At 40.9% G+C, this 21,427-nt stretch overlaps 1 protein-coding gene across 1 annotated transcript in view; it reads right to left on the bottom strand.

Moving 5' to 3' along the window:
- Nucleotides 1-261: 261 nt before the first annotated feature.
- The window catches only part of LOC136319265 (antigen WC1.1-like), a 38,398-nt gene continuing 17,232 nt past the window's right edge, over nucleotides 262-21,427 (bottom strand). Inside the window, exons 5-14 of the mRNA XM_066252596.1 lie at nucleotides 15,278-15,367; nucleotides 14,889-15,203; nucleotides 12,781-13,095; nucleotides 5,408-5,449; nucleotides 5,004-5,318; nucleotides 4,726-4,758; nucleotides 4,001-4,150; nucleotides 2,843-2,938; nucleotides 1,831-1,971; nucleotides 262-425 (exon numbers count right to left, since the gene is read on the bottom strand). Of these exons, the coding sequence (XP_066108693.1) occupies nucleotides 262-425; nucleotides 1,831-1,971; nucleotides 2,843-2,938; nucleotides 4,001-4,150; nucleotides 4,726-4,758; nucleotides 5,004-5,318; nucleotides 5,408-5,449; nucleotides 12,781-13,095; nucleotides 14,889-15,203; nucleotides 15,278-15,367 (1,661 nt within the window). The remainder of the gene's footprint in view (nucleotides 426-1,830; nucleotides 1,972-2,842; nucleotides 2,939-4,000; nucleotides 4,151-4,725; nucleotides 4,759-5,003; nucleotides 5,319-5,407; nucleotides 5,450-12,780; nucleotides 13,096-14,888; nucleotides 15,204-15,277; nucleotides 15,368-21,427) is intronic.

The raw sequence follows: 21,427 nt of genomic DNA, 5'->3' as shown, positions 1-21,427 counted from the left end.
TCATCTTTCCAGGAATGAGAGTGTGAGGGTGGACCAGGTTATAAGTGAACTGTGTTCAGGTCAGTTCACTCACCTTGGATTTCCTTTCAGAAAAAATGATGAGGACCAATCCTCTAAGAGCAATTGGATCAAGCTTGCTAAATTTTCAACAAAGCAAACAGTACTTTATTCAAAATATTTAATCTTAAGCAATTTCCATATAATACAATTATAGCTCAGCACTAATCTATTGAAATACAGGCAATTAGAATAACTGATGCCTCATTGCATTTTAAATGCAACATCATGGAAAGCCACTGTAGATGTTGCAGGGGTATTTAGTTCAACATCATCATACTCAGGCTCCTCTTTTCCCTGCTGGAACAGCCAGGGACTATCTTCTTTCCCAGGATGAGCTGTCCCTCTAGGTAAGTGCAGAGAGGAGCCTACAACAGTAAAGAGAATTTTAATTAGAACTGTGACAGGCAGACAGGACAATGCCCATGATAGAAGCAAGTCTAATAAATGGTGATGATGACACATCTCTAGGGACCCATTATTGCTCAGGAAGGTTCAGACAATTTAATATTAGTTACAGAAAGGATGTATCAGTGCTATCCTGTGAAGATCTAGCCCATGTAGGTCTCTAGAGCCATAGCTTAACTGGGAAACATTGGATCACAGGAGATCTGTGACCAACACAAGTGTTCTCTGAAGACATTTCTTTAAGCTTATAAAACCAGCAGAGTGATAGCCCAAGAATGGTAAGAGCACTGGCCAGTTGGCTCAGCAGTAGAGCATTGGCTTGGCATGTGGAAGTCCCAGGTTCAATTACCAATTAGGACACACAGGAGAAGCACCCATCTGCTTCTCCACCCTTCCCCCTCTCCTTCCTCCCTCAGTCAGTGCTCCATTGGAGCAAAGTTGGCCTGGGTGCTGAGGATGGCTCCAGTTGCAATGGAGCAACAGCCCCAAATGGGCAGAGCATCACCCCCTAGTGGGCTTGCCAGGTGGATCCCAGCCAGACGCATGTGAGTCTGTTTCTCTGCCTCCCTGCTTTTTACTTCAGAAAAAAAAAAAAAAGAATGGTAAGAATCATATGACAAGATGTGAAAATTTCTCCTTTTGCTATCGTCAGGTGTGAGTTCACACAGAGAAGGAGATAGGAGACCACATCTGGAGAAATCTCAGTTCTTCACTGGCAATCTAATTCTGCTCTTGGTGGCTTGACAGGATTCTTGCACAGCTTTCTCATCCCCGTGGAAGCACTTGAGCCCTCAGATGGACAAATATTCTTCTCTGGAGAATATCTTCATTTGGCCATTGAAATGCCTGGAGCAGATTACCATAGATCTTTGCTGCCTACAAATTCTGAGTGTAATCCACCACCATGGCTTTAATTTTGAAGACCACTATATATCATAGACTTTGTACATATTAGTGTTAACATATGATCACAGTGCATCTTAAATTATCAAGATCTCACAAATTCCAATATTGCAATATTGTCTTAATCTCTAACTTCCTTTCATGTATGAGACAACACAAAAATGTTACCAGAACAGTTGTTCCATTTTTGAATTTGGTAAATATGCTCAGTTAATCTACAAGTCTTAAAACAGGCATATCAAAGATGAAGTTATGGGAACACAGATACCAAGACTACAGAGTGCTTCCTCTCTCCCAAAGAATCTGAAAGCAATAAAGAAGGGAATATAATCTAAGTGATGCTATCAAACATATGAGTTCATTCAAAATTTTAATTTAAAGAAGAATGGGGATTGAAGAGCTCAAATTCATCCTTTCCAAGCCAGAGACAAAATATGACAGAAATCAACTAATCCCACTCACCTGTCTGAAAAGGTCTCAACCCATTCTCTGGGGACACTTTCCACTGACTCATCGGAGAGGCAGAAAAAGTCTTGGGCTCTGGTACCTCTTCAGCATCATCATAAACTTCACTAGACGCATCCGTCCTCTGAGCTGGGGGTTCTAAGGGCACACAAGGGGATCAGGTGAAACCACAGTAAATGGGTTGGTTTAGGTAATACCTAAAATCCTTTCCAACCCGAGGTTCTGGTGGCAGCTAAGCAGAGGCACCGTTCACCCCATGCTTTCACAGGTCTTTTCAAAGGCCATATATTTCATTTTTATGTGTCAATAAACCAGAAAATGATCCAAATATCTCAATATTTCTTGATTAAAGCTACATATTTTTCAAAGTAACTCTTATACCAAGGAGAATCACTAAAATATTTTACCAGATTATACTTTCTAGATGTTATGTTTTTTTTTAAACAATCTGTACCTACTGTGACTGAGTGAGGGTGGTTCTGGACACTGAGAGCTCGGCCCCAACATGAGGCACCGCAGAGCCACCAGAGAAGAGGAAGACTGGGCCCTGGCGAGACAAGAGACCCCTCTAATCTCAGTCAAAGGGACACTTGGCTCTCATCTCTGAAGGAAGTTCCCTGCCCCCACTGCTCAGCCAAGACTGATCCATTTCTGCTACCAAGAGCAGATTTATAGTCACTGTTTTTCTCAGCATCCTTGGTGTGCTATGTCAGTTTTGCCACTGAGTCACCTGACAGGGACCCTAATATGGAAGAAAAATTCACAAAAACAAACAGAACAACCCTTCCTACATCCATAGTTTCCATGGTAAGGCTGAGGAGATACACTAGGGCAAGCATGGCTCTTATACTGTCAAGGGTAGGCCCGGAGCTCACAGGGGCTCTGGAGAGGTTCATCCTGTCTCTGTGAGCCTCTGATGTGGGGTCTGCAGATGTTGAGAAGACCTGGATCACAGCCAGCAGGTGGCTGAAAAGTAAAGGTCCCAGGAGGGCAAAGCAGTGACACTCACCTGGGCTTCTCAGTAGATCCTCTTTTTTCGGTGTTACAAAATAATCAATCTCCTCATACATGGCCTCATCAAGAGCATCTTCAAAACTGGATAAGGCTGAGCAAATCAGCAACAGGTCAGAGACTGCCACATGACACACCCCTGAACCAACAGTCTGATCCCTCATTGTCCCCAATGCTCACCTATGGAAAAACTCTCATGGCTTCCAGGACCCTTGTGTAGTCTTATACCCATGCCCCATGTCTGCACCTCTACCTCTGTCTGACCCTGTAACCAAAGCTCAGCTCCGACTCTTTCTTGTCTCACATAAAAAGCCATGACTTATGAGTGCTCACACCACAGTCTTTTTTTTAATTGAATATATTGGGGTGGCACTGGTTTGAAAAACCATACAAGTTTCAGGTGTACAACTCAATAAAACACCATCTGCACACTGCACTGTGTCCCATTACCCCAAGGAGAGTCTCTTTTGTCCCCATTTTCCCACCCTTCGCCCACCTCTACCTAGCCCTCACCTCCCTTTCCTCTGGCCATCACCACGCTGTTGTCTGTGTCTATGTGTTGTGTATAGATGTGTTTTGGCTAAACCCTTCAACTCCTTTCATCCTTTCCCCCACTCCCCTTCCCTCTGACAGCTCTCAGTCTGTTCCATGTGTCCATGCCTCTGTTTCTATTTTGTTCATCGATTTATTCTGTTCATTAGATTGCATCCATAAGTAAGATCATATGGCATGTGTCTTTCTCTGACTGGCTTAATTCACTTAGCATAATACTCTTCAGGTCCATCCATGCTGTCACAAAAGGTATGATTTTCTTCTTTTTTATAGTCATATAGTATTCCATTGTGGAAATGTACTACAGTTTTTTTATCCACTCATCTATTGATGGGCACTTGGTTCTGGGAACATAGCCTAAAGAACCCAAAACACATTTCAAAAGAATATATGCACCCCTGTGTTAACTGCAGCATTACTTAAAATATCTAAGACCTTAGACCCCACTCTTAAGCAGCTCTGTATATCTGGCCCCTAGCTGCGAATGTAGGCCAGATGGATTTTGCAAACTAATGGGTTAAGAACAGATGCCTTGTCCAGTATTCCCCGTGTCACCCCGAGCCCATATCCTGCCTCCACACACCTTCCATGTTACCCAGTACACCCTGCAGCCCTCCTCTGCGCTCCACGCTCCATCTGTGCAGCTGAATCGCCAGGATAATGAGCACTAGGAAGAGAAGGGCCCCCAGGATGAGGCAAAGGATCCCAGGCAGGGACAAGATGCCAGGGACAAGACTTGGGCCAGATTTGGTCCCTAAAAAAAAAAAAAGCCAAGAAAATTTGGAAAGGGCATATGTACAGGGAAACTCACTTCTACCAGCTTTTTCAGAGAGCTCAAGACAGTGAAATTCCAACTTCTAACATAATGTGACCCTGGAGGGCACTCCCCCAGGCCGTGTCTTAAGATAAATCCAACTCCTCTCCAGTGTGGTCCAAGGGAGTGCTGAGGATTATCAGGGAGCTCCGGCCTACAACAACCTCTGAGGGCCAGGGCCCAGCTTCAGCCCTTTCTCTGGGGCTCCACCACACCAGGGCATCGAACACTTTAGCATAGGTATCAGCTGCTGAAGAGCGGCATCATGGAAAGGTGAAAAAACTTAGATTCTGCACACAAGACCCAGCCTCCCACGGCCTGAAGGTATGAGAAATATCTGGCACAGTGAGTCAAGGAAGGGGAATTTCTCCCAGAAATACCCTGTTGCCTCCCTGCAACCCAGTCGCTCCTCACGCTCTTTCCTTTACTGAGTTGGCTAATTCTGTCAGAGATTCTATAGAACCCGTCCCAAGAATTCAAACATTCTCCCCCACTCGTGGATGGTGGCACTGTACCTGCTGTAGTGGTGGGCAATGTTGTTCTTTCACCTGGAGAGAAAAATTGAAGTACTGAGCAGGAATGGGCCAGACCACAGTGTAGCCACTTCTCCCCTGAGCCCTGAAATCATCCCTCACCACAATATCAATCCCCTCAGCTCCCCCTCTTTTGGACCCAGGGCTACAGCACCTAGATGCTTTCTGAGTACAAACTCCCCATCCACCCCCAGCCAAGCCCTTGGTCCCCACTATTCCCCCCCCCCAAGTCAGAGCGGACCCCACGCTCCTCCACTCACCAGAACACCTCACGCCAGCATCCTCCTCGTGCTTGCAGTTGCTCTGTCCCCAGGGCTTCGCATGGCAGGCCCACAGGGAGGGCTCGCTGCCCCTGCACCACACCTCATCCAGCCAGATGCTCCCGTTTCCGGGGCCAAATGCCGCCCCCTGCAGGGCTTCCAAGGCAGAGCCACAGCCCAGCTGCTGACACACCACCTCGGCCTCTGACAGGCTCCAGGAGTCATCACACACCGTGCCCCAGGAGCCATTGTGCCAAACCTCCACCCGCCCTGAGCACTTCGTGTCTCCATCGCTGAGTCGGAGCTTCTGTTTGTCTGAAAAGGCGGCAGCAGCTCCTGTTACCACCCCTGGTGGGAGGAAGGAGCCCTGGGATCCAAGAAGGGAGCAGGAGGGGCTGATGTACCTGTGCAGGGGGCAGCATTGGGACAGCTCTTGGGTCTCCTTCCTGCAGAAGCAGACATTGGGGAAGCACGGGGTCAGGGACGGCTAGGCATGGTCTTGCCCCACAACAAGATTATTCAAGGTCTTGGTTCAGTCCAATGACAAGTTGAAAACACAAGTGTGATTTTCAACCTTTATTTCTCACACACTCATAAACTAATTACTAAAGAAAAAGGGGCCCTGACCTCTTCTTCTTTAGTAACTAATTTATTTGTGCCATGAGATGAAAATGGTTGTATTTAGTCAGGGGCACTGACCTTAGTAATTAATGTGTGTTTGTGCCATGAAAAAAAAAAGGTTGAAAATCATATCACCTGTTGAAATTACCTGTTTATTACTCTTGACATTTCACAACAAATACACACACACACACACTCTCACACACACACACACACACACCATACACCTGAATGAAAGCTCCCCTAGAGGAAGGACCTTGCATATCTTATTAACCTCCGTGTCCCTGCGATTAATACAGTGCCTGGCACATCGTATGCATTCATTCAATGAGTATACATTGAGAATCTTCTATAAATAATATTTATAGGAACTTGACCGACATTTATTTAATGAAAGAATCACTGAAAAAATCCAGTGAAATATATCTTTTAAATCTTTGCTAATCAGTAAGATAATAAAGAAAATACAAATTAATATTAATGACCTAGAGTAATAAATAGTGGATATTAAAAACAAATAAGTCCAGAATCACATAAATAATTTATATTCAGTATTCCAATTATACTCTTTAAAGGGAAATCATACAAGATTGTAAACTTGCCTTATCTGTTTTTTTGTGTGAGATATGAACAAGCAAAGGAGATTACTATAGGGACAGGACATTTGTTAAAGACCAGGACAAGTAGAATTTAGAGAAAAATAGACAAGTAGCTAGTTAGTAAGACAAAAATGTCTGCATTAGACTTAACTAAATATACTAAGAAAAACTATATTAAGAGGACACCAAGAGCCAAAAGAACATATATAAGAATGGAAACCAAAGAAAATAGACACATAAATTCAAAACAACATATGAAAGCAGAATTATACACGGTGCTTGACGTAGAATGTCAAAATTAGCATTATCTTTCCGTATTATCCCATCAAACCTCCTAACCTGTGCAGAGAACATCTCTGAAAATGATGGCAGGACTTCTCTTGACTGCTCACTTGACGATCAAAAACCTTACTACCTCTCATTTTTGTGTTTGATTGTGGAAAATCATCATCAATATAAGCTCTTACAGAAGTGAAGGCAAAGATAAATGAATGGGACTACATCAGAATTAAAAGTTTTTGCTCAGCAAGAGAAACTGATATCAAAATAAACAGACAGCCAACTAAATGGGAACTGATATTTTCAAACGACAGCTCAGATAAGGGCCTAATATCCAAAATTTACAAAGAACTCATAAAACTCAACAACAAACAAACAAACAATCCAATAAAAAAAATGGGAAGAGGACATGAACAGACACTTCTCCCAGAAAGAAATACAAATGGCCAACAGATATATGAAAAGATGTTCAGCTTCATTAGTTATTAGAGAAATGCAAATCAAAACTACAATGAGATACCACCTCACCCCTGTTAGACTAGCTATTATCAACAAGACGGGTAATAACAAATGTTGGAGAGACTGTGGAGAAAAAGGAACCCTCATACACTGTTGGTGGGAATGTAAAGTAGTACAACCATTATGGAGGAAAGTATGGTGGTTCCTCAAAAAACTGCAAATAGAACTACCTTATGACCCAGCAATCCCTCTACTGGGTATATACCCCAAAACCTCAGAATCATTGATACGTAAAGACACATGTAGCCCCATGTTCATTGCAGCACTGTTCACAGTGGCCAAGACATGGAAACAACCAAAAAGCCCTTCAATAGAAGACTGGATAAAGAAGATGTGGCACATATACACTATGGAATACTACTCAGCCATAAGAAATGATGACATCAGATCATTTACAACAAAATGGTGGGATCTTGATAACATTATACGGAGTGAAATAAGTAAATCAGAAAAAAACAAGAACTACATGATTCCATACATTGGTGGAACATAAAAACGAGACCAAGAGACATGGACAAGAGTGTGGTGGTTACAAGGGGTGGGGGGAGGGAGGACGCAGGAGGGAGGGAGGGAGAGATTTAGGGGGAGGGGGAGGGGCACAGAGAAAACTAGATAGAGGGTGACGGAGGACAATCTGACTCTGGGCGAGGGGTATGCAACATAATTTAATGACAAGATAATCTAGACATGTTTTCTTTGAATATATGTACCCTGAATTATCAATGTCATCCCATTAACATTAATAAAAATTAAAAATATATATATAAGCTCTTACAGTTTAATATCCCTTCAGTTCTTCATAGGAGTAAGAAATAAAAAGATGAATAAAGAGAGGCAAGAAAAGGAGTGAGCCTCTGCCTTTACAATATTGATTTCTCACTGCTGTGGATTTCAGGCAACTCCCAGCAAGTTGTCCAAGGTACACCTGGATGGGTGGGGCAGGGGTAGGAGGGAGAGAAAACAAACCAAGAGGCAAGAAAGAGATGTTGAGGGAAGAGAAACACTGTGAAAATGCAGAAGAAGGGGGAAGAGAGAGAGAGAGAGAAAGAGAGAGAGAGAGAGAGAGAGAGAAGAGAGGGAAGGAAAGAGGGAGAAGAGAAGGAAAAAAAAGAAGCAGAAGCAAAGCAACCCTGGTCCTTATTCAGACTTCAAATATCTTAGAACGAGATTTGTGGGCTTTGTAAGCTGATTGATTTTGGAGCATCTTTGTGATGTGACTTTGGTTTAAAGGTCAAGCTCTTGAAAAATCCCAGCATCTTTTATCTAGATATAAAGGAGACCATTGAAAATAATTCAACCTAGAAAGTAATCGGACAATATCCTAACATTTGTGTGTACGAGCACCTGCCTATGCTTTGACCTAATAATAACAACATTGGGAGTAATCCTATAGCAATAAACTCTCTAGTATGTAGAGATACATGAAAGAGACATTTATCACAAAATTATTTGTACAGGGGGGAAGTTGAAAATAATTGGACTACCAATAAGCAAGCAAATGGTTATATGATCTGTAGTACCAACCTCTCATGTATGAAATATTTGCCATTGCTTAAATGTTATATCTACCTGGAGTAATGTCAATGATATATTGTTAAGTGACAAAAGCCAATTTAATAACAGTGTGTTTGATTAAATCTCAATTTTGTTAAAAACCAATAAAAAATAGCATCAACGTAAATTATTTTATGGGTATATGAGTTTGAATATGCTTTAGTAAAAAGTGGATGAATTTAGCAAATGGTACTTACTAGTCCATTAATCTTGTTTATATCATAAACAAGCTAGTGGAAAGAACAGAAATTCTTTAGTGCCAAGCCTGGTACAAGCCCAGCAGGAGCAGGTGTGGCTGATTCAGAGAAGAGACAGAGACAGGCAAAAGGGGACATAAGGAAAGGCTGGCTGGCCATCCTTCTTGCCTCCAGTGTTCTTTTACCTATAATAGTGTTCATTCCTGGGGGAGCTTCACAGTGGCTAGATTCCCTTATGATACTTATAGTGGACCCAAACTTGCCTCCTTGTAACCTCTAACCATCAAGTAGGGCCCTGCCCCCTGAAGCACCTCATGGTGAGCCCCTCCCTCTTCCATAGGAAGTCCTTCTAAGTCTGAGGTCAACAACCAGGCTACATCTACTCTTGCATTTCTGCTCATTAGCCTAATTGGAGACTCCCTGTGACATGGTTTCTAGTTGCTTTTGCACATGACACACATGCACCTAGACCCTTGGTCGGCAAACTGCGGCTCGCAAGCCACATGCAACCCTTGAGTGTGTGGCTCTTCCACAAAGGGTACTCCACCCTAATGAAGTTAATAACAATGTACCTACCTATATAGTTTAAGTTAAAAAAAATTTGGCTCTCAAAAAAAATTTCAATCATTGTACTGTTGATAATTGGCTCTGTTGACTAATGAGTTTGCTGACCACTGACCTGGACAATGAAATGTGCCAGCAGCAATTCTAAAGGGAGTTCACCCTATGGTGGGTCAACAAATTCATCACCCTGGTAGTTAAAAGAAATTTATTTCCAGCGTTGGGTACAACACTCTGGCACCTTACTTCCAAATATTTGCCCTTCACAGTCTCAAAAATGTTATATGTATTTTCACTATCACCTTATTATTTTTTTACATAAAATGTTTTTTATTTTTGAGTTGAATTTATTGGGGTGACATTGGTTAATAAAATTATATAGGTTTCACGTGCACAATTTTATAATACATCATCTGTATATTGTACTGTGTGTTTAACACCCCAATTCAAGTCTTCTTCCATCACCACTCATCCCCTCATACCTTCTTTCACCTTCCACCATCCCCTTTCCCTCTTGTAATCCCCATACTATTGTCTATATCCATGAATATTTTCTTTCCTTTATTCCTCCATCTTTTTTACCAACCCCAATGCTCTGACAGCCGTCAGTCTGTTCCCCATATCTATGAGTCTGTTTCTATTTTATTTGTTAGTTCATTTTGTTCACTGGTTTCCACATAAGTGAAATCAGTTGGGAGTTGTCTTTCTCTGACTGGCTTGTTTCACTTAGCATAATGCTCTCCAGGTCCATCCATGCAGTGGCAAAAGTTTCCTTGATATTTTAATCTCTGGCATCCACTCACACACTCCACCCTCAAAAGAGTTCTAGTTAACACAATCAGTGATGTACAATGACTTTAATCTAATGGGCACATTTCAGTTCTCATCTACCTAATGTCCTAGTAGTATTTAACATATAGGACTGTTCCCCTTTCATTGAAATTTTTTTTAGCCTGGCCCTCAAACACAATATTTTCTGCATTACTATTTCTCTGTTAGCTTTGTATCAGTCTCTATGTCAGTTCATAGAGTGCTCTATCAGCTTTTAAATTTTAATGTTCCTTGAATTCTATACTAGGAATATTTATGTTCCTAGTGATCACATTCACTCTGATCTAAGCATTTCTATGGTAACTTCTAAAGTTATATCTCCCATCCAGATTTCCATTCCAACCTCAAATTGCATACTTCTAAATGCCTAATGACATCTCACCTGAGTCTTCTTATCTACTTTGAATGTAACATATCTACATATCTATCCTGAGCCTATAGATTTCTTCCCATATGCTTCTGTGTTTCCCATATTAATAATAGGCACTGCCATACCTCTAGCAGTCAACCTTGACACCTCCAAGCTATTTCAAGTCACCATGTACAATAATCCTTTGTTTATCCTGTCCTCAAAGGATGTTCTCTTAATGCAAAACTGATTAATTTACTCTTCAGTTTAAAAAACTTTCAATTGCTTTTGATTACACCATCATAAATGTCTCTCAGATTTTGACCATACAGCCCAACAAAAACAGAATAGCAACATGCGGTGTGTTCTTCTCCTGCCATTTCATTAGTTCAGTACAGGCGAAGAGTAGTTAGGTAGTTGACTTTAACCATTCTCGTGTGTGCCAGTGAAGGCTGACAAGGACAAGGCAAAGGAGTTGAGTGTTGTTAAAGAGAATGATTATAATGTTGGCTCATCTAATTAGGCTAAGAAAAAAATGTGAAGGCAAAGAGAAAACACATTGATAGGGGAATGATAGTGTACTCCATAAGGATGAAAAATTATTGGAAAATGATCATTAAAGTTTATGAGCCACAGGATAAGAAGCAATGATAAAAGTATAGAATAAAGAGATCAAGATTTCAAGGTGTAGTTAGTGATGGTCAGTAGTGTACACGTAGCCAGAGGTAGGATGGAAGAGAAGATGCTTAAAAATGAGGAACTCAATGAACTGAGAGGCCAGGATTGTGGCCTTAGTTGCATTTAAAGTGTTGAAGTAACCACCATGGGTTCCAGGAGTATGACATGGGTGAGGAACCTGGTGAGCCCGGTGCTGCCGTCGTCAGTGGACGAGGGGAGAGGCCAGAAGGTTGGATGATGACAGCAACCAATGGAAGTAGTGCAGGGTATTGCCTCTTGGTGTGAATTTCAAAGTAGCCATATGTTGAGAAGAAACACAGAAGAGGAATTAATAAAAATGACAGCTGAGAGCAAGGAGCATGCCTGTCCAAGTCTCAGCTCAGCGAAAAGCATGTTGAAGGAAAAACACACAGCCTTCAGAGGACAGGGAGATCAGTGTTTTCAGGGCAAAGTCAGGTTTCGATCTGAACATAAAGTGGAGGGAGTATTAAAGGTAGAAGAGCTCAGAATTTTCATATGATAGGCTCAAGCTTCCAACAGGCTCTGCAGATGATTTTGGAAAATGGAAGGAGAGAGCAGAGCATACACAACAATAAAGGGGAAAGGCCCAGAGGATGAAGTATCAGCTAAGAAGACCAATATACTGAGGCTGCTCAGAAGACACAAATTCAAACAGAAAAATATAGAAATATGAGGCCACTAATCTTGCAGCAATTCTCTTTTGTGTCATCCAAGAAGTAAAAAAAAATTCCTCTTTAACAAAATTATTTTTTTGTTTCCGGCCTAATCTTTGCTCTGCTCACCATTCCAAGCTAATCCTGCGTCCTTCTCCTACACCCTCTTTCTGCTCTGCCTAATGGAATTTTCTCAGTATCTCAAATATACCACGCCCTGTCCCAGCTCAGTATTTACAATGACCAAAATGTTTTTTTCACTTTCTTCTTTTAAAGAACTCTTACTCATCCTTCAGGACTCCACCTAATAAACTTGGGTATTTTTTTCCCAAATTACATATTTCCAAGCACTTTCTCATTCTTCATGACACTTGAAATTTCTGCCTCATGGGAGTTTTCAGCACAGGATCGTACACTCTATGAGACCAGTGACTATATTTTTCTCTGCTCTGTGCTCTTACCTAATGTATAGATCTGTACCTACAGGCACTCAACTACTATCAGCCAACAGACTGACATGAGAAGTAGTCTAAGTGGTATAGATGCTTCTCAGAGTAAAATACCCTGAGTCTAAGAGGCCAAGCAATCAGGATTGATTCTCTGCTCGGCCCCTTACTTACTTCAAGGTACTTGGCATATTTTTTAACCACTCCTAATTAGTTAGAAATTCCTTAGAAAGTTGATCAGAGTGTTACTCATGCTGCCCACATGTTGTTCTTTTCTAATCTCTCTGGTATTTTTCACATAAACTGCTATAAACACAGGTTTTTAATTTTTTTTAACAAGATTGCAACATGTGGATTAAATCATCTCATCCAACTGCATTTTGTAACACTCATCTTAAATTCACCTCTTGGATTTGAAGATATAAAGTCCCACTAACAACATCCTACATAGAAACAGACAGTAACTCACCCGCACATGTGATATAAGCTTCATCACTTTGACGGCATGAATTGTATTTCCAAGGATCAGAAGGACACTGCCAGAGAGACCTGTCAGTGTTCCGACACTGGATTCCATCCACCCACCGGGGCCTCGAACCTTCCCTGAAATTAACAGAAGAGCCAAGGGTCCCACTGTCCCCACAGCCAAGGTGTCTGCAGATCGTGGATAAGGTCGTGGCTTCCATGGGGCTGCGGCAGACGCTGCCCCAGGTCCCATTGTAGAAAACTTCCAGCCACCCAGCACACTCCTGGTCTTCGCTCACCATCCTGAGGGCCAGGAACTCTAAACGCGGAAGAGGGAAGACAGGGCACAGTGAGCATCCCGCTCAACGCTCGGCGTTTTCTCTCTCCCAGCTGCTGTGAACACTTGTTGCTGACTCTGCTGAGGAGACGACCACTAAGTGGCAAGACTGAAATTTGTGTCCCTTTCCCTGACTTTGTACACTGGTGTCTCTCTACTGGCACAATGATGTAGTAGAATATGAACAGAAAGAAACACCAACCCGGGTCCTCCGCCGGGAGGGAAAGCTGAGTGCTGCTTCCTGACTTCACTTCCGACAGAGTATGTGAATGGGCTTGTGGATAGTGGGTGGTGATCAGAATAATGGGCCCCCAGAGATCTCCACATCCTAGCCCGTGGAACTGGTGAAGTATTACCTTTTATGGCTAAAGGGACTCTATAGTTACTGCTAAGATAAGGACTTTCGGATGGAGAGATTCACCTGGGATATGGATTAACCAGGTGAACGCAGTCTAATCACATCCTTAGACTCGCTCTCCTTAAAAATGCATAAACACAAAATGGATGGATCTTGATAATATTATATGGAATGAAATAAGTAAATCAGAAAAAACTAAGAACTGAATGATTCCATACCTAGGTGAGACATAAAAATGAGACTAAGAGACATGGACAAGAGTGTGGTGGTTTGGGGGGGGGGCATAAAGAAAACCAAATAGAAGGTGACGGAGGACAATTTGACTTTGGGTGATGGGTATGCAACATAATTGAATGACAAGATAAGCTGGAGATGTTTTCTTTGAACACATGTACCCTAATTTATTAATGTCACCCCATTTAAATTAATTTTAAAAAATGCACAAACGGGCCCTGGCCAGTTGGCTCAGTGGTAGAGCGTCAGCCTGGCGTGCGGGGGACCCAGGTTTGATTCCCGGCCAGGGCACATAGGAGAAGCGCCCATTTGCTTCTCCACCCCCCCCCCTTCCTCTCTGTCTCTCTCTTCCCCTCCCACAGCCAAGGCTCCATTGGAGCAAAGATGGCCCGGGTGCTGGGGATGGCTCCTTGGCCTCTGCCCCAGGCGCTAGAGTGGCTCTGGTCACGGCAGGGCGACACCCCGGAGGGGCAGAGCATCGCCCCCTGGTGGGCAGAGCTTCGCCCCTGGTGGGCGTGCCGGGTGGATCCCGGTCGGGCGCATGCGGGAGTCTGTCTGACTGTCTCTCCCCGTTTCCAGCTTCAGAAAAATACAAAAAAAAAAAAAAATGCACAAACGTTCCCAGCTTCCGTTCAGAGGGAGATATGACTAAGGAAGAAAGATCAGAGGGAGGCAAGGTAGTGAAGAAAAAGACAGGGAGCTAGGAGTGAAGTTATGCACACCTCCTCTAGAAACTAGAAAAGGCAGGGTAAAGGAACCTTCCCCAGAGCCTCCAGGAAGAATGCAACCCTGTGGACACCTTGCTGTCAGCCCAGTGAGACCCTTTTCAGACTTCTAACCTACAGAATCATAAAATAGGAAATCCGTGTTGTTTTAAACCACTCAATTTATGATTATTCATTACATCAGTGGGATCTGAAGATTTTACTGACAGGCAATTGCAGAGTGAGCCCAGCTTTCAAGAAATGGCTGTGTCAGGAGACGTTGCTGAGAAGGAGGCACGGAGCCTCAGCGGCTGCGGAGGACACTGGAGCGCCCTCTCCACAGCTGCCAGAATGACGGGCACCATGGAAGGAAGCTTCCTTCTCCTTTGGCCCTTTCAGCAACGTCCTCTCAGGGCTCCGACTCCCACCCTCCAGGGCCCACCTGCTCCCCCAGCCTATGGACAATGTGCAGCGCAGACCTGAGCAGATGACCCCTGCGTCCTCCTTGTGCCTGCAGTTGTGCTGTCCCCAGCCCCGGGAAGGGCACTGCCACACGCGGGACTCCTTTCCTGCGCAGTTCACGTCATCCAGCCAGATGTGGCCTGATCCCTCCCCGAAGTGAGCAGAGACCGTGGCATTGAGGGCATCTCCACAGCCCAGCTGTGCGCACACCACCCGGGCATCGTTCAGGTCCCAGCTGTCATCACAGATGGTGCCCCAGGAGCCCTGGTGAAGGACCTCCACTCTGCCGGCGCAGCGACCGCCCCCGTCCACCAGGCGGAGCTGTCTGCTGTCTGAGGAGAGAGAGGCCAATGGGGCATTTACACAGGGAAAGACAAGGGTTTCTGGTGCTGTGGGGCCCCCTCACCTGAGCAGTTGGCAGCGCTCTCTTCTGAGGCTGCAGAGCCAGGTGGTTCAGACATGGGGTCACACTCGAGCAACACGTGAGTCTGGTTTCCTACAGAAACAGTGGTGGTCAGAGGCTTAGTAGGGTTGAAGAGCAGGAAACTGAGCTAAACTAAATAATAACCTAGTGATGGGGTCTGAGTTGATACTGTAAATTAGTAATTATGTTATCATATTAGATATAATATTAGAGTTCACCTTTTTTTATTGTGAGTTCTGCTTCAACAATGTCAAAATTTCTGGGTTGTATTGTTTATTGGGGATACATTGGTTAATAACATTATATAAATTTTAGGTTTACGACTTTGTAATACAACTGATGTGAGTGTTCGCCACCTTAAGGCTAGTCTCCTTCTGTGACCAAGTATTAATATTTACCCTGTTTGCCTTTCCCTACCCCCCCCTCCCCTCTATATCTGTTTGTTTGTTTTGGTTTATTAGTTGCTTTTTGTTGGAGGTTGTGGGACTGGATGAAAAAGGAAGGATTAAATACAAATTGATAGTTACAAAATAGTCATGGGGATGTAAAGTACAGCATAGGGAATATAGTCAATAATATTGTAATATCTATTTATGGTCCCAGGTGAATACTAGAGTATCAGGAGAAATACTGTAAGTATATGATTGTCTAACCACTATGGTGTACACCTGAAATTAATATAAAATAATATTAAATGTAAACTGTAATTCAAAAAATTTTAAAGAATACATTTTCATAAGTTTTGAGAATTACATGTACTGTATAACCACCACCACAATTTAATATACAAAATAGACGCATAACCCTAAAAAGCTTCCAAGTGTCATTGCAACCAATTAAAGTCCCCTTAAACTCAGCCCCAGAAAACCACTGACAGCTTCTATCACAATAGATATTTTATGTTTTCTAGAATTTAATAAAATAACACAATATGTACTCTTTTGTATGGCTTCTTTCTCTCACCATGTTTTGAGATTTATCTGTGTAGTTGGATTTACCTGTGTAGTTCTTTCTACTGCTGAAAAGCTTTCTTTCATTGTATGGATATGCTATAATTTGTTTATTTATTCTTATGTTAATAAAAATTTGTTTGGTTTACAATTTTTTGCTCTAGTAAGTAAAAATGCTATGAACTTCCTTGCCTAGATTTTGTATGTGGTCATACATTTTATTTCTCTAATAGTATAATTATCTAGTAGTATAATTTTTGGATAACCTACTAAGCATTTTTTAAAAAAATAAAAAAGAAAACTTGATTTTCCAAGAAATCATTTTCTTTTACATTACCACCAGCAATATATGATAGTTCTAGTTAATCCATATCATTGACAAAACTTAGAATTGTCTCTAACTTTAGCCATTCTAGTTTGTGAAATTATATCTTTTTATACTTTATTTAAAATTTTTGGCCTTGGCCAGTCGGCTCAGTGGTAGAGCATCAGCCTGGCATGTGGATGTCTAAGTTAAATTCCAGGCCAGGGCACACAGGAGAGGCAACCATCTGTTTCTCCACGCCTCCCCCTCCTACTTCTCTCTCTCTTTCTCTCTCTCTTCTCCTCATGCAGCCATGGCTCAATTGGTTGGAGTGAATTGGCCCCAGGCACTGAGGATGGCTTTGTGAAGCTTCTGCCTCAGGCACTAAGAATAGCTCAGTTGTAAGCATTGCTTCAGATAGGCAGAGTATCGGCCCCAGATGGGGTTGCCAGGTGGATCCCAGACAGGGTACATGCAGGAGTCTCTCTATTACTCCTCCTCTCACTTGGAAAAAATTATTTTTTTCTTAATAACTAATTATATTGAGTTTTTCTTTTGCTAATTGGTAACTTGTAAATCATCACTCACTCTGTAGGTTGTTTTTCCATTTGGTGATGGTTTCCTTCGCTATACAGAAGCATTTTAGTTTGATGCAATCCCACATGTTTATTTTTGCTTTTGTTGTCTTTGCTTTTGATTTTAAATCAAAAAAAGAATCATTATCGAGACTGATGTTAAGAACTTTACTCCCTATGCTTTATTATAGGTCTTTCATTGTTTAGGTATTGCATTCAAGTCTTTAATACATTTTGAGTTAATTTTTGTGTATGGTGTAACATAAGGGTCTAATTTCATTCTTTTGCATGTGGCCATCTGGTTTTGCCAATGACATTTATTGAAGAGATTAACCTTCCAGATTGTATATACTTTGCTCCTTTGTTGTAAATTAATTGACTATATGTATACATGCATGGGTTTAGTTGTGGCCTCTCAATTTTGTTCCATTGATCTATGTGTCTATTTTCATTACAATATAATGCTGTTTTGATTACTATAACTTTACAATATACTTTGAAATCAGGAAGAGTGATGCTTACTGCTTTATCCTTCTTTCTCAAGATTGCTTTGGCTAATTGGGGTTTTCATGAATCCATAGAAATATCAGGATTGTTTTTTTTATTTCTGTGGAAAATGCCATTGGAAATTTTATAGAGATTGCCTCGAATCTGTAGATGTCTTTGGGTGGTATGGATATTTTAACAAATTAATTTTTCTGATCCATAAACACATGATATCTTTCCATTTGTTTGGGTTTTCTTCCATTTCTTTCATCAAATTCTTATACTTTTCATTGTACATATCTTTCACTTTCTCAGTTAAATTTATTCTAAAGTATTTTCATCTTTTTGATACAATTGTGAATGGTATAATTTTCTTTTTTTTTTTTATTTTTTTTTAATTTTATTTTTTTAATGGGGTGACATCAATAAATCAGGATACATATATTCAAAGATAACAAGTCCAGGTTATCTTGTCGTTCAATTATGTTGCATACCCACCACCCAAAGTCAGATTGTCCTCTGTCACCTTCTATCTTGTTTTCTTTGTGCCCCTCCCCACCCCCTATCCCTCTCCCATTCCCCCCTCCCCCCCGTAACCACCACACTCTTATCAATGTCTCTTAGTTTCACTATTATGTCCCACCTACGTATGGAATAATACAGTTCCTGTTTTTTTCTGATTTACGTATTTCGCTTCTTATCATGTTATCAAGATCCCACCATTTTGCTGTAAATGTTCCGATGTCATCATTTCTTATGGCTGAGTAGTATTCCATAGTGTATATGTGCCACATCTTCTTTATCCAGTCATCTATTGATGGGCTTTTTGGTTGTTTCCATGTCCTGGCCACTGTGAACAATGCTGCAATAAACATGGGGCTGCATGTATCTTTACGTATCAATGTTTCTGAGTTTTTGGGATATATACCCAGTAGAGGGATTGCTGGGTCATAAGGTAGTTCTATTTTCAGTTTTTTGAGGAACCACCATACTTTCTTCCATAATGGTTGAAAGAAATACTTTACATTCCCACCAACAGTGTATGAGGGTTCCTTTTTCTCCACAGCCTCTCCAACATTTGCTATTACCTGACTTGCTAATAACAGCTAATCGAACAGGTGTGAGGTGGTATCTCATTGCCGTTTTGATTTGCATTTCTCTAATAGCTAAAGAAGATGAGCATCTTTTCATATATCTGTTGGCCATTTGTATTTCTTCCTGGGAGAAGTGTCTATTCATATCCTCTTCCCATTTTTTTATTGGATTGTTTGTTTGTTTGTTGTTGAGTTTTATGAGTTCTTTGTATATTTTGGATATTAGGCCCTTATCTGAGCTGTTGTTTGAAAATATCATTTCCCATTTAGTTGGCTTTCTGTTTATTTTGTTATCAGTTTCTCTTGCTGAGCAAAAACTTCTTAGTCTGATGTAGTCCCATTCATTAATTTTTGCCTTCACTTCTCTTGCCATTGGAGTCAAATTCATAAAATGCTCTTTAAAACCCAGGTCCATGAGTTGAGTACCTATGTCTTCTTCTATGTACTTAATTGTTTCAGGTCTTATGTTTAGATCTTTGATCCATTTTGAGTTAATTTTTGTACAGGGGGAGAGACTGTAGTCCAGTTTCATTCTTTTGCATGTGGCTTTTCAGTTTTCCCAGCACCATTTATTGAAGAGGCTTTCTTTTCTCCATTGTGTGTTGTTGGCCCCTTTATCAAAAATTATTTGACTATATATATGTGGTTTTATTTCTGGACTTTCTATTCTGTTCCATTGGTCTGAGTGTCTATTTTTCTGCCAATACCATGCTGTTTTGATTGTCGTGGCCCTATAATAGAGTTTGAAGTCAGGTATTGTAATGCCCCCAGCTTCATTCTTTTTCTTTAGGATTGCTTTGGCTATTCGGGGTTTTTTATAGTTCCATATAAATCTGATGATTTTTTGCTCTATTTCTTTAAAAAATGTCATTGGAAGTTTGATGGGAATTGCATTAAATTTGTATATTGCTTTGGGTAATATAGCCATCTTGATTATATTTATTCTTCCTAGCCAAGAACAAGGTATATTCTTCCATCTCATTATATCTTTTTCGATTTCCCTTAACAATGGTTTATAGTTTTCATTATATAAGTCCTTTACATTCTTTGTTATGTTTATTCCTAAGTATTTTATTTTTTTTTTGTTGCAATCGTGAAGGGGATTATTCTTTTGAGTTCCTTCTCAGTTGTTTCATTGTTGGCATATAGAAAGGCTATTGACTTCTGTATGTTAATTTTGTATCCTGCGACCTTACTGTATTGGCTTATTGTTTCTAGTAGTCTTTTTGTGGATTCTTTGGGGTTTTCGATGTATAGGATCATATCATCTGCAAAAAGTGATACCTTTACTTCTTCTTTTCCGATATGGATGCCTTTTATTTCTTTTGTCTTGTCTGATTGCTCTGGCTAGAACCTCTAGTACCACATTAAATAAGAGTGGAGAGAGTGGACAACCCTGTCTTGTTCCTGATTTAAGGGGGAAAGCCTTCAGTTTAGTGCCATTTAATATGATGTTAGCTGATGGTTTATCATATATGGCCTTTATCATGTTGAGATATTTTCCTTCTATACCCATTTTGTTGAGAGTCTTAAACATAAAATTGTGTTGTATTTTATCGAAAGCCTTTTCTGCGTCTATTGATAAGATCATGTGGTTTTTGTTCTTTGTTTTGTTGATATGGTGTATTACATTAACCGTTTTACGTATGTTGAACCATCCTTGAGATTCTGGGATGAATCCCACTTGATCATGATGTATTATTTTTTTAATATGTTGTTGTATTCGATTTGCTAGTATTTTGTTTAGTATTTTAGCATCTGTATTCATTAGAGATATTGGTCTGTAGTTTTCTTTTTTTGTGCCATCCTTGCCTGGTTTTGGTATGAGGGTTATGTTGGCCTCATAAAATGTGTTTGGAAGTATTGCTTCTTCTTCAATTTTTTGGAAGACTTTGAGTAGAATAGGAACCAAGTCTTCTTTGAATGTTTGATAAAATTCGCTGGTATAGCCGTCAGGGCCTGGACTTTTATTTTTGGGGAGGTTTTTAATGGTTTTTTCTATTTCTTCTCTACTGATAGGTCTGTTTAGGCTTTCTGCTTCCTCTTGACTCAGTCTAGGAAGGTTGTATTTTTCTAGGAATTTATCCATTTCTTCTAGGTTGTTGAATTTAGTGGCATAAAGTTTTTCATAGTATTCTACAATAATTCTTTGTATATCTACGGTGTCCGTGGTGATTTCTCCTCTTTCATTTTGGATTTTGTTTATATGAGTTCTTTCTCTTTTTTCCTTGGTAAGTCTTGCCAAAGGTTTGTCAATTTTGTTGATCTTTTCAAAGAACCAGCTCCTTGTTCTATTAATTTTTTCTATAGTTTTTCTGTTCTCTAATTCATTTATTTCTGCTCTGATTTTTATTATCTCCTTTCTTCGGCTGGTTTTGGGTTGTCTTTGTTCTTCTTTTTCTAGTTCCTTAAGGTGGGAAGTTAAGTGGTTCACTTGGGCTCTCTCTTGTTTGTTCATATATGCCTGAAGTGATATGAACTTCCCTCTTATCACTGCTTTTGCTGCATCCCATAGATTCTGATATGTCATATTGTCATTTTCATTAGGCTGTATATATCTTTTGATCTCTGCACTTATTTCTTCTTTGATCCATTCATTTTTTAAAAGTATGTTGTTTAGTTTCCACATTTTTGTGGGATTTTTTTCCTCTTTTTTGCAGTTGAATTCTAGTTTCAAGGCTTTATGATCAGAAAATATGCTTGGTACAACTTCAATTTTTCTG

Source organism: Saccopteryx bilineata, chromosome 1 (genome assembly GCF_036850765.1).
Source record: "Saccopteryx bilineata isolate mSacBil1 chromosome 1, mSacBil1_pri_phased_curated, whole genome shotgun sequence".
NCBI classification, from domain to species: domain Eukaryota; kingdom Metazoa; phylum Chordata; class Mammalia; order Chiroptera; family Emballonuridae; genus Saccopteryx; species Saccopteryx bilineata.
The sequence above is the reverse complement of the archived record's forward strand: the minus strand, read 5'-3'. Positions and strand labels throughout refer to the sequence as shown.